General features: G+C 46.4%; 2 protein-coding genes across 3 annotated transcripts; one reads left to right on the forward strand and one right to left on the reverse strand.

Moving 5' to 3' along the window:
• Positions 1-557: 557 nt before the first annotated feature.
• Positions 558-4,311, forward strand: LOC123085370 (cold-responsive protein kinase 1). 2 transcript variants are annotated; one of them, XM_044506996.1, is made up of 7 exons: positions 558-819; positions 1,018-1,171; positions 2,069-2,193; positions 2,322-2,532; positions 2,617-2,854; positions 3,121-3,271; positions 3,460-4,311. In XM_044506996.1, exons 2-7 carry the CDS (start codon positions 1,081-1,083, stop codon positions 3,826-3,828), a joined length of 1,185 nt encoding a protein of 394 aa, XP_044362931.1. In that variant the 5' UTR covers positions 558-819; positions 1,018-1,080; the 3' UTR covers positions 3,829-4,311. The 2 variants fall into 2 exon arrangements, with proteins under 2 accessions (XP_044362931.1, XP_044362932.1); XM_044506997.1 differs by lacking the exon at positions 558-819 and having other exon boundaries at positions 2,064-2,193.
• A 962-nt stretch (positions 4,312-5,273) lies between these two features.
• On the reverse strand, positions 5,274-9,528 carry LOC123085371 (anthranilate synthase alpha subunit 2, chloroplastic). Its single transcript, XM_044506998.1, has 10 exons — positions 8,981-9,528; positions 8,712-8,901; positions 8,463-8,614; positions 7,923-8,038; positions 7,583-7,829; positions 7,378-7,434; positions 7,151-7,303; positions 6,880-6,960; positions 6,179-6,265; positions 5,274-5,776 (listed from the first exon to the last, which is right to left on the reverse strand). The coding sequence occupies exons 1-10, from the start codon at positions 9,380-9,382 to the stop codon at positions 5,450-5,452; spliced, it is 1,812 nt and encodes a 603-aa protein (XP_044362933.1). The 5' UTR covers positions 9,383-9,528; the 3' UTR covers positions 5,274-5,449.
• Positions 9,529-12,512: the final 2,984 nt, after the last annotated feature.

Below are 12,512 nucleotides of genomic sequence, written 5' to 3' on the forward strand. Positions count from 1 at the left end.
GAGGAGGCCGGTCAACAATTCCTGCTTCGGGATATTTCTTGGGCTGACTTTCAGCCAGGGCGTCTAGAAGATCACAACCTTTGACGTCGGGCAGCAGCTATTAATTTACTGCAAGGAAAAGAAAAGTCAATCTGGAGCGAGAATTGCTTGGCATGTCGTTTGAACACACAACTATCTGCAAAACGGCTGATAACAACCCACAATCATCGTTTCTACACGGGATCCCGAGACCGTGTGGTGCCGAGCAAACTTTTGTACGGAGGACGGAAGACGCGGTGCTCGTGATGGAACGCGGATCTTTCGATCCATGAACGGACGAACGAAGCCGCGTACGTACGCAGGGCGGTAGACCCGTCAGCGCGGCCACCCACACCCACCGCGTGCGCGTGCCCGAGCGCGCAGGCAGGCAGGTAGCCCCACGACGGACGGAATTCTCATGCCGCCGGGTTGGGTTGGGTTGGGTTGGGCCGAGCCGTGACCCAGAAACGTGGACTTGCTGGAGGCGGGGTCACATGGTCAACCGGTCAGTGCGTTCGTCGGACCACCCTCGATCGTCGCTGCCCCCAAAAACGAACAAAAGCGACGCGCTCCGCCACAGCCGAGACCCGGTAAAACTTCCGCCTGCTCTGCTCTGCTCTCCTCCCCCCCTCCTCGCCCCCGCCTACCTCCTCGGCTTGGCTTGTCCACCACACCACCACGAGGCGTCGGTGGTGGCGGCGCCGCAAAACATTCGGTTGGCTCGCCCCGGTGGGAACTGCCGGCAGCTCCACCCATCTGCTTCCGCCGCACCTACCAGCGCATCGTCTGCTCCTCGACCAGGTTGGCTACTGCCCCTTCGGGCTTACCGGGTTGCGGAAAGTCTAGCTGATGATTAGTGTCGCCGTACAAATTTACAAGCTAGGGTTTGAGCTTCCCTGCGTGTTCCCCTCCGTCGACTGCCGCGATCCGGTGGAGTAGCCCCGTGTGTGTTTTGTTTGCTCAATCGTGCTGAGATGGTTGATTTCGTCCCCTCGACAGCTCCGGGCGCAGATTAGAACTGGCTTCGGATAAAGGTCTCGGGTAGGCCACGGGATTCGGCGCATGGGGAGCTCCGCCAGCTGCCTCTGGAGCGGCTCCAAGTCGGGGCCAGGTCCAAATGGTCCAGCGGCCGCGGCTGCGTCTCCTCGTTCTGGTACGTTTCATTTGGTTCCATTCGTGTGCTAATGATTAATTGATAATCCTGCTTAAAGCTTTCCAACATTTTAGTCTTCCAATTTTAAGAACATACTTGCTGTTTGACATGAAAAGAGTGGGGGATTTGCTGCAAACTGTCCTATGTACCCATGTTATTTCCAACCACTTTATGGTATCTCCTTACTAGTTGCTCCAATTATTCAAGTGTTGCAAATGGACTGAATGATGAGAAATTTAGGGTGCCTTCCCTAGTTAGTGCCTTGATTAAAGTCAATTTTAACAATGGGACTGAAGCACAAAGACTTCCATTAATACAAACCACAGAACACTATGAATTCTAACAGCAAACTGGTGTGCCTTAATGTTTTGTAACAGGGGAAAAAATCTAGATGTTTGTCGGCTTTTTCATACATATGATAGTGCTATTGGTATGATGTTTCTCTTGAAGACAAGGCTTGGCCCAAAATACCAAAACATTGCAGCAACATAAATGCTTTTATGAGTATAATCGTAAGTTCACGCAAAATAATACACCAGACTGAACCAGCCTTTTGTGTTCTGCATTTCTTTCATGCTACCTGTGTCATCTGCAACTCACGCTTAAATGAAACATTTCCTACACTAGAGGTTGTGTGATCCAATCAAAACTATACCATGACACACATCTGGCAATATCATAAGCAAGAAGAAAGATCAATTTTTCTATCTCTGTTTCTTGAACTAGTAAGCCGAGGTTTTGGTATGTCTAATCATCTAACTGAGAGGATCTTGGTCATAACCATGGCACCCTCAAATCCTCAACCATAATATTTACTATTATATGTTCCAGTGCATTTTTGCTCGGCCTTTCCTTTTTAACTGCCAATGATGATGTCAACTCTGAAAAAAAGTTCAGGCCATGTATTATCAAGATCCGGACGAAATATACAAGTCTTCTCCCTAAAAGAGTTGAAATCTGCCACACGGAATTTTCACATGACGAACTGCATTGGCCGTGGGGGTTTTGGACCGGTTTATAAGGTGAATCATTGGATCGTATCGCTGCCTTCTTACTTTATATGTCATATGTTATCACTGCTCATTAGTCATACTTTACTGCCAATGTTCTCTTTTGGAAGAATGAATAACAGTGGTTCTCCTTCACTTAGGGAGACCTGAGAGATGGCACCCAAGTTGCAATTAAAAGGCTTTCAGCTGAATCAAAGCAAGGAACTAATGAGTTCTTGACAGAGATCGATGTCATATCAAATGTCAGGCACCCCAACCTTGTAAAGCTCATTGGTTGCTGTGTCGAAGGGAATAACAGATTATTGGTGTATGAATATGCGGAGAACAACAGTTTGTCAAATGCTTTGCTTGGTAAGTTTAAGACTGGAATTTTACTTGCACAAAGTCTGACCTGTGTATTAACTTTCATAATCCTGTGCATTACCTTGTGATCAGGACCAAAGAGTAGATGTATCCCTTTGAACTGGCAAACAAGAGCTGCCATTTGTACTGGAACTGCTTCTGGTCTTGCATTTCTTCACGAGGAAGCACAACCACGCATAGTCCACCGTGATATCAAGGCTAGCAACATCTTACTTGATAAGACGCTGGCTCCTAAAATTGGAGATTTTGGACTGGCCAAGCTTTTCCCTGATGCCATCACTCACATTAGCACGCGTGTTGCGGGAACCATGTCAGTCCTCTCTATATCTTTTGGTGTATTTACTTGCTTTTACAGTGCGAGTTATGTGTATTTATGTAGATTTTCTCCGGAACAGATATCGTGCAGTACTTACTTTTACGATGAAAGGAAAAATATTTCAATCAGCTGCCTTCAGTTACTTTTCTCCCAGTTGAACCAATTGACTGTTGTGATGCTGTCGAGACTATTAGTTGTATTTTGCTTTTTCCGTAACGACAAACTTCTATTGACATTTACGGATATGATCTCTCCTGCAGGGGTTACTTGGCTCCAGAGTATGCACTATTGGGACAGTTAACCAAGAAAGCAGACATATATAGTTTCGGGGTGCTGCTTCTTGAAGTTATAAGTGGTGAAAGCAGCAGCAAATCGACTTGGGGGGAAGATATGCATGTCCTTGTGGAATGGGTAATTCACCTTTGCCTCTCCTTTCTCCATAGGATGCAAATACCATGCTTGTATGAACTCTTGATAGCTGCAGCATCATAAATCTGCGCACAGAGAGTCCTAGATTTCCCCATGGTAGACTTGCATCACATATTGGTGATGGTGATCGTATTTTTTCTTTTGCATAATTGACTTGGACTGAACTGCAGACATGGAAGCTGCGAGAAGAAGAGAGACTTTTGGAAATTGTAGATCCAGACGTGGAAGAATACCCAGAGGAGCAAGTACTTCGTTTCATCAAGGTGGCACTTCTGTGTACCCAAGCAACAGCACAGCAGAGGCCATCCATGAAGCAGGTGGTCCATATGCTAGCTAATGAAACAGAAATCGATCTTCAAAACGCCGTCCCACCGGGTGTGCTGAAAGAACCCCGTCGTAAAATGGGTAGTTTGGGGGATTTGGCTCTGGACACGTCCTCGAGTCAGAGCACCAGAGCCAACGTGGCTGGCTCCTGCACCACACAGACCAGAGACATGAACAGCTGTAATTTTAGCACAACGGAGGTTTTACCTAGGTGATGTGGTGGACCAATTTGCAAACTTGTTTGCCACCTCCATCAGAGTGCCATGAGGTTTTGATGCGTCGAGTGCTGACGAGGTTTTTGTTGAAATGGAAAATTGCACATAATGTACTTGAAGCCTTGATTCAGGAGATAGACAGGATGCTGAGGGGAGTAGCTGTGAGTTGCTGCTGTACAGAATGCACACTTCACTTCAAAGTTTAACACATGTTATTCTTTAGTGCTTGGTGTAGAGACGCGTTGCACGAGCATTATGTCGTTGGAGCTTCTCAACAGAAGGCAGCATATGAGAGAGATGTGGCGAGGAACAGGCTGAACAGTTCCCTCGGTGCATATAACCCTAGTCACAATTTAATGTCATAAGTTTACTTTTCTTCATGTAGAGTGAACATATGTGTAGAAATTATGGTTAGTTTCTACAGACCGGTGATACATTGTACTTTTTGTTCATGGTGGGATGTTGCAGTTTATAATTTCTTTAGTGGACCGCACCTAGAGGAGCCCAATTGGAGCTAAATGTTTTCTCACGGGATCTTTGAATGACAGTTCACATGCCAGGAAAGAAAAAATCTTCTGTTCCAAACGGAGTTACTCCCTCCGTTCACAAATATAAGATGCTTCTATCTTTTTTCTGAATTAGATGCATATAGAGACGTTTTAGTGTGTTTGTTCACCCGTTTCTGTCCGTTTGTAGTCTATATTAAAATATTCAAAACATCTTATATTTGTGACGAAGGGAGTACTGAGAACGAAATTATAAATATGACATGACAATACCAACAAAGATATATTGTCAACATTATAAATATGACAATACCAACAAAGATATATTGTCAACGCCAAATTATTTTGACATTGCAAGATCTGTAATCTTAATAAAGTACAGTACTTCAAATGTCAATATGACAATATATGAATCCAATGCATGTGTGTGTAAAAAAATTAGTTATTTCATCTATATATTTGAATTCAGTGCAAGTATTATTATTTTTAAGGGTAAATTCTGTGCAAGTAGAATGAATGTGCTAGGTTGAAAATATAGGTGATGTATACTAACATAACTACACCCTACATAGGATTGTAGGCAGTAGCCTATTTAATTCATAGCTTTGTAGGAACACAAAATGTAGTAGGAATACGTGTAAGTCATGAAGTACATGTTTGGCTCGTAGAATTCTGAGTAGAAAAGAGGTGGTGGGTATGTCTTACCATTTTAGAATGTTTCAGAATTCCTTTTGATTCTTAAAAAAAATACTCCATTGGCTAATTACGTTGAATCAAATGTAGCTAAAGTGAAAATCCTTTAAGAACATGATGCTTGTGTTTTGCCAATGGGATTCCTTTGGATGAGGGCTTAACTGTTTGTAAGCAAAGTTTAAATTATCCAATAAGACACACTATATATGCTTCCAAACAAAACTCTAGACAAAGCAAACATTGACCTTTCCGATGAGCAAAATACATCTTATTATAGCTCAGATTTATTCATTTCAAAGGACAACAAAACGTTATTGCTTTTTTTCCCCAATATGAACTCGGTGAAGAAACGATGAACAACTTTCCAACATGAACTGGGTGAAGAATGATGAACAACTAACAAAAATAATTTAATAGACACTCTATTCTTTGTCTACAAAAGCCGACTCTGCAAGATCAATTGCCCGAGCTAGGGCAGCCGCCTTATTCTCACATTCTTTTTGCTCATCGTCTGGGATACTATCAGCAACAATGCCCGCACCAGCCTGAAGATGAGCAACCCACTCTCGGCGCCTATCTGAGCTTTTGTATGAGTACATCGTATTGTGGCTTGGAGCTGTTGAGAACACAATGGTGCGGAGAGCAAGAGCGATAAGCATGTCACCATCAAATGATATCCCTCCTAAGCCACCACTGTATGGTCCTCGTCTTGTGACTTCCAACTGATCTATTAGTTCCATGGCTTTTACCTGGTTATGTCAAACAAACTTTTAGAGCATAGCAATTTATTTAGAATAGAAAGGCGCATTGATTGCTAAAAAGATGTCAGTGGCTATAGCTGACTATTGTATGAAGAAAGGATCTAAGCAATTCAATTGGAGTTTACAGCATAGAGTACCATAATTGTAGTCTGGATTTTTTTAATGCAGTGATCTAGTATGTATCAAGAATCCAGACAAACCATATGGCTAATATTTCGAAAATGCAAACTAACAATATCTACTGAGAAGATACAAAATGATATACATCGATTATAAAATTCTTCACGGTGCAAACAGGGAATAAAGTTGTCAGAGAAGTGCTTGACAAAAATAGATACTGGTTAAGTTGGAGAGTATGTCCATATAAGAAGGTTGGAAGCAAGAGTTAACCTTTGGTGCCCCACTGACTGTTCCAACAGGCAATGCTGCTCGCAGTGCATCCCAGCTTTCGAGACGATCATCTAACTCTCCACTGACCTGCATAGTGTTCAAAGTGAAATTACATTGGTGTTCGACATAACTGCAGAAAGCAATAATCCCTTGCCAATCACCATACACGCCTACTTTAGTTTTATTAGAAATTCTAAAATGACAAACCAAATCCTTATCTAGTGACAATTTCAATATGGGCTACATACGGATGTCTATAGACGTATTTTAGAGTGTAGATTCACTCATTTTGCTTCGTAATAGTTCGCATTGGAATTTTTAAAAAGCCTTATATTTAGGAACAGAGGGAGTATAACATATAAAGATGTCATATACAGTGAATATCAGTTATTCACAGTGCGAGATTTATTTGATCTATGAACTCTTTATTTTCTTTAATATACCATGATGGAAAAAGAAGACTAACGAATGGCAAAACCCACATGTGTAGAAATATAAGCAACGAAACGAATTAGAAACAAAACGACTAGCTTATTTTGGTAACATAAAAAATGTAATTTTAGTTGTCATATACTGAATTTATGCAAATTCTATTGTTAATGTGATAACCAAGAATAACTAGAGGAACTAACTGCAACTGTAAACTCCCGGTGTAAAATGGATGTGCCATATGAGTCATAGATCACACAACACGAGTTTACCGTGGAGCTGATGTGCATGACATGGGAGTACCGCTCGATGTTCATCAACTTCTCCACCTTTACAGACCCAGATTTGGATACCTATCAAGTCCATGCACTCATAAGAAAATTTTGTGATATTGCAGTGGTAGTAGGGCTAACACATTCCCTTTGTAAGTCCTGGAGAATGGATATAATTGCAGCATAATAAAGCTATCAAATTTAGTCCTTGACTAGGTAAAAAGTTAAAAAGATTGCCTCGGAATGTAGAGTAAGCAAAAGGAATACATACCTTGCCTACATCATTCCTTCCCAAGTCTACAAGCATAATGTGTTCAGCACATTGCTTTTGATCACTTAATAGCTGTTCCTCTTGCAATTTATCTTCATGCTCTGTCTTGCCCCTTCGGGTAGTCCCAGCAAGTGGCCGGTTAATAACCTTTCCCTGTGTTTTTTACGGTGTAGATTAGTAAGGACAATGATGCCATCTGATTAATAGCAATAAATGAGTCCACATACCTTCTCGACTTTTGTAAGAATTTCAGGACTAGATGCTACCAGGATACAACCTCTTGCCTAAAGATGATAAAAGACATTATTAAAACTTCAAAAGCAAAACAGTGCTTATACAATGTTCCAATGGTACACAATACACATTGACAACATCAATAATTCTTGTAATCATATAAAAAAAACATATACCCAAAAGATCTTGTAAATTTACCTGCACATATGCCATGTATGGGCTTGGGTTGACAATTCGTAAAGCTCGGTAAACCTCAAATGGAGTGGCATAAGTTCGCCTCTCAAAACGCTGGCTTAAAACAATCTGGAAAATATTACCGGCCAGAATATGCTCCTTAGCCTGCATAACAGCACTCTTGTACTCATCACTTGTCATGGTCGATTTGTTCAAGGGAGTACCAAACTGCCGAGTATGTAGCTTCACAAATCCTGGAGAGAGCTTGGGGCTGGGGTAGAAATTAAATTGATATACAGGTTGTAAGCACCAAACAAAAATTAGCAAAATATTATATTTAAGGAAATGACACAGCATATCTTACACATTTGCATTGTGAACTTTAGAAAGCAACCGCTTCAACCGGGACCTGCCATCTTTGTATGCTTCCTCGGTGGATGCATGCCGGTCCACACTTACCCAATGGATGACATATACTTTCTGCAACGAGCACAGAGCCACAGAATTTGAAATGAATACAAGCTTTCCATTAATTAAAATGAGGAACAAGTAAATGTTATTTTGACTCATAAGTTGCAACCTACTAAACATGGAACAACAAGAATGATGTAATTTCACTTGATGCGGTAATGAGCTAAAGAAATGACAGGCTTGCACTATTTAGTTTAGTTCTTAACAGGCTTGCACTATTTAGTTTAGTTCTTACTATGGTCAATGGTGTACCAATACCATGCACTACTATCGATTTGCTTCCTTGAAAAGAGATGCATAAACTGACAGTGATGAACCAAATATATCAGATAACGTGAAAGAAGTATGAAGAACAGTAGCCGTCCCTGGCAACAACAAATCAGAACTTTGTTAAAGATGACATGCTAGAAATGGATAGTGAGGAATTAAGCACCTTCTCAACATTGTCGAAGACAAGAACATCATCGTAAAGCCCCAAGTGAACATCAGGAAGGTTCCTATCATCGTGGGGAGCACCAGAGAAAGGTATCTTCTTCTTTTCGACATAGCGGACTGTATCATAGGAAAAGAACCCAACCCATCCACCTATCACAAACAAGGGGGGAAAATGCAATTATTCCCATTTCAACATCAGGCAACACCATATATTTCTCTTATGTTTTAGTTGATTTTGATCGCTCACCGCTGAAGGCCTCAGGGAGCTGGTCGATCTCCTGCGGGTGCCATCCCTCCATTATGCTCCTGGGAACCTGCATAGGATCATCCATGATCTTCTCCGTCACCTCGGCCTTCTCGTGGTCCATGATGGTGACCTTGTTCTCCTTGGCCACGACCTCCATCACCGGGTGGGCTCCCACCATGCTGTAACGACCCTTGAATCCATTCCAGTTCCACAAAGTTATTGCAAGGATAAGAATCGATAAGGGAGTAGATTAGGGAGGAGGGACGTACAACGTTGGTGGTCCCCTCGAGCCCCTGCTCGACGGACTCGAAGAGGAAGCTGGGGGTGTCCATGTCGTCCTCGGGAACGAGGCAGCGGTAGGCGAGCACGGGGGTGAGGTGGTCTGACACGATGCACTCCCACACGGGCACCAGGTTGCCCTTGCCGGTCCCCCGCGCCGCCGCCTCGAAGAAGCGCCTCCGGTCCTCCTCCTCCGCCTTCGCGGCGGCGCTCCCATTGATCACCGGCGTCGCGCTCGCCGACGAGCACCTCAGGCCGCTGCTCCCCCTCCTGCTGCTCCTCCTCCCTCCGGCCGCCACCGCCCTCGATCTGCCCGCCGCCGCAGCCGCGGGCGGGGCGGGGTGGGCGGCGAGGCGCGAGGGCGAGAACGTGGCGGCGGCTAGGGATTCCATTGCGGATTGAATTGCCCCTTCCACTCCCTGCTCAACAACGGTCTGGCACTACTCTGTCAGATTTCGCGCTCGGAGAAAGAGATTGGGAGGGCGCGTATATATACGAGATGTCCAGATGGGAAGCTGCAATCCGGTTGAGTTTAGCAGCAGGTGAGGTGTGTGTGTGTTTTGACTCTTCTGATGGGGGGAGAGGATGACCACGCAGGAGACGATTTACGGCGGCTAAATTAGGCACGTCGATAAGTTTTGTTGATTGGATTGGCAGGTAAAGGTAAATACTGAAACTACTAATGAGCCAAAAAAATAAATTGGAAACTACTTACGAAAAGTAACTATTGCCCAAGTTTTGTTGATTGGATTGGCAGGTAAATATTGAAACTTACTAATAAGCCAAAAAAATAAATTGGAAACTACTTACGAAAAGTAATTATTGCCCAAGTTTTGTTGATTGGATTGGCAGGTAAATATTGAAACTACTAATAAGCCAAAATAAATAAATTGGAAACTACTTACGAAAAGTAACTATTGCCCAAACTACTTACAAGCAATGGAGTAATTGTTTTGGCAGTGCTAAGCAAATAAAATTTCAGGAATGTTAAGAATCTAACGTCGGATCAATTCAAACGGGGTTGTTTGGTTTGAGACTAACTTTGCCTAAGGTTGCCACATCTAAGGTTAGGCAAGTTTGACCAACTTGAGTGGGTGTTTGGTTCAAGCCACACCTTAGGGCATCTCCAGCCATTGCCCCCCCAGAAGGGGCAAAAAATCGCCCCCTGGGGGCGCACCGGCGCTAAACCGCGCATTGGGGGCATGATGCCCCCCAGTCGCGGCCCCCCACGAGTTTTTAAAATGTTTAAGTTCGGCGCAAACACAACGCAAACACGGGCGAGTTCGTTCAAATTTAAACATATTTTACAAAAAAGAAAAAAACTACCGCGGGCTACCCCCGCCGTCTCCCTCGCCGCCCACCCACGCGGTTCTACATGCCGAGGAGGTTGTAGAACCGCGTGTAGTCACCGCCGTTGTCGTCGTCGTCGCCCCCGCCGACGTCTCCGCCGTCAATGCTGCATCCCTCCCCCGGTTGGCGCGGCGGGTTGGACGGTCCGGGGGCGTCGTCGTCGTTGTCGCTGTCGAGGACCACGACGCCGTGCTCGTCCTCGCGCCCACGCTTGTGGGCGGCGATCTCCTCCAGGGCCCGGCACTGCCGGACCATCTCGTCGCGGAGGTAGTCGTCCCGCGCCCACCGCAGGGCGTCCTCGTCGGAGAAGCCACGCCGGGCTACCTCCTCGTACTCCGCGGGGAGGCCGGGCTCCGGCTTGGGCTCGACGAGGACGAAGCGGACGGTGGGGGAGGCGTTGTCGCCGATGCGGACGCCGGAGCTGCGGGTGCGCGCGCTGACAAGCGTGCCCTGGGGCTCCGGCTTGACGGGGCGGAGGTGGAGGCAGGGGGAGCCGCCGGACGAGGAGGAGGACCCCCCGGTCTCCATGCGCCTCGGGGTCCAGGAGCTTCCCCGGCGGCGTGAGAAGGACGGGGGAGCGGGGTACTCGAGGCGCGGCGTGTTGCCGCCCTCGATGTACTCGAGGACGACCTCCAACGTGCGCCCGGGCACGCCCCACCACCGACGCCGGCCGACGGCGTTGAGCCTGCCGGAGGTCTCGACGCCGTTGGTGGCCTCGAGCTGCTCGGCGTGACGGCGGCGGAAATAAGGTTTCCAGAGCGGGCTGTCGGGGACGTACCGTGGCCCCTCCCTCGCCGCACGCGGCAGGGACGAGCGGATGCGTGCGATCTCCGCACGCCGCGCCGCGCCGGTGGGTATCGGGGGCACCGGCACGCCGCCGGCGCTGATCCTCCACGCCCCGGGCACCCGCATGTCCGGCGGGACCGGGTACTCGGCCTCGAAAAGGAGGCGAGCCTCGTTCTCATGAAGATGGCGGCGGCCGAAGCCGTTCGCCGCCGCGCCGTCGCCTGGGAAGCGCTCGGCCATGGGTGTGATGAACTGGAAACGGCGAGAGAGAGGAGAGGGAGGAACGACGACGGCGAGAAAGTGCGAGTCGCCGAGTGCGCTGGGGCGCGTCTTATATAGGCCGAGGCACCGCCCGTGTGCGAGCCGCCGTGAGTACGCGTGGCGGGCGAGGGCGGGCGAGGGACGCGCGTCATCCGGTCTTCACTGCGTCGCCCGTGAGGCATCAATGGCACAGGCTGATCGGCGCCGCAGCGCGACAGCTTTGGCATTGATTCGCCGCGGGAAATGAGGCGATGAGGACGACGAAGGGGCGAGAAGAGGGTAGAGTCGCTGACGCGGCGGGCCCGCGGCTGTTTCGTGCCAAAACAGTTCGCCCCGGGCGCCTCCAAGCGCGCCGGGTTCGGCCTGGGTCCGTCGGCGCTGTTTTCGGCCCAAGCCGGGCTCCTAGGGCGCGACTGGGCCGATTTTTCGGCGCCGGCGCAAAAAAAACGCCTGGGGAGGCCTTTCTGGGGCGCGGCTGGAGATGTCCTTAAGTAAGATTCCCTTAAACTTGCCAACTTGTGATTTTTATTTTGAAGAACTAACCTTAGACAAATATGATAATATTGTATGGTAAAATATGATATGATTAGGCCTAAAAACAAACAGGCCCCCGTAATTCCATCCTCACGACATATGCTGGGACGATCCTTACACGATGCCAAATCCAACAGCTTTGTGATATGAAGTGTCATCGGGGTGTGGCAACGTTCTTTACCTAGTAGTACGAAACTACTCCTTTCGCTTCTAGAAAAAAAATATTTTTATCATTTATGCCATTATTTGTGTCTCGCTACTTAGTTTTACCATTAGAAATTATAACTGTTCAAAATGCCATCTTTCATAAGATACTTCCTCACAAATGCCATTAGATATCTAAAAAATGACATCGTTTGGTTAGATGTTTACTTAAAATGTCATTAGACATAGTTATTGTCAGGTCAAACTCGTTGACCATGTTAAATGATGAAAATCCTTCTATATCCACATGTAGCTCTCTATATCTCACAATGATAAGCGTCGACCCCACTTGTCAGGAGTAAGCAAGTGAATAATTTTATAGGAAAATAAGAATGTTGTTGGGATCAAGTGGGATCCACACTTTATTGTAATGAGATAGAGGGAGAA

The sequence above is a fragment of the Triticum aestivum genome, chromosome 4A (genome assembly GCF_018294505.1).
Source record: "Triticum aestivum cultivar Chinese Spring chromosome 4A, IWGSC CS RefSeq v2.1, whole genome shotgun sequence".
In the NCBI taxonomy this organism is placed as follows: domain Eukaryota; kingdom Viridiplantae; phylum Streptophyta; class Magnoliopsida; order Poales; family Poaceae; genus Triticum; species Triticum aestivum.

Coding starts and splice junctions, on each gene's coding strand:
- LOC123085370 (XM_044506996.1), top strand. CDS start 1,081: ATGGGGAGCTCCGCCAGCTGCCTCTGGAGCGGCTCCAAGTCGGGGCCA. Junction 2,194..2,321: donor GTTTTGGACCGGTTTATAAG/GTGAATCATTGG, acceptor TCCTTCACTTAG/GGAGACCTGAGAGATGGCAC. Junction 2,855..3,120: donor ACGCGTGTTGCGGGAACCAT/GTCAGTCCTCTC, acceptor TCTCTCCTGCAG/GGGTTACTTGGCTCCAGAGT.
- LOC123085371 (XM_044506998.1), bottom strand. CDS start 9,382: ATGGAATCCCTAGCCGCCGCCACGTTCTCGCCCTCGCGCCTCGCCGCC. Junction 7,435..7,582: donor CATACATGGCATATGTGCAG/GTAAATTTACAA, acceptor TATCATCTTTAG/GCAAGAGGTTGTATCCTGGT. Junction 6,961..7,150: donor GAAGGAATGATGTAGGCAAG/GTATGTATTCCT, acceptor TGGACTTGATAG/GTATCCAAATCTGGGTCTGT.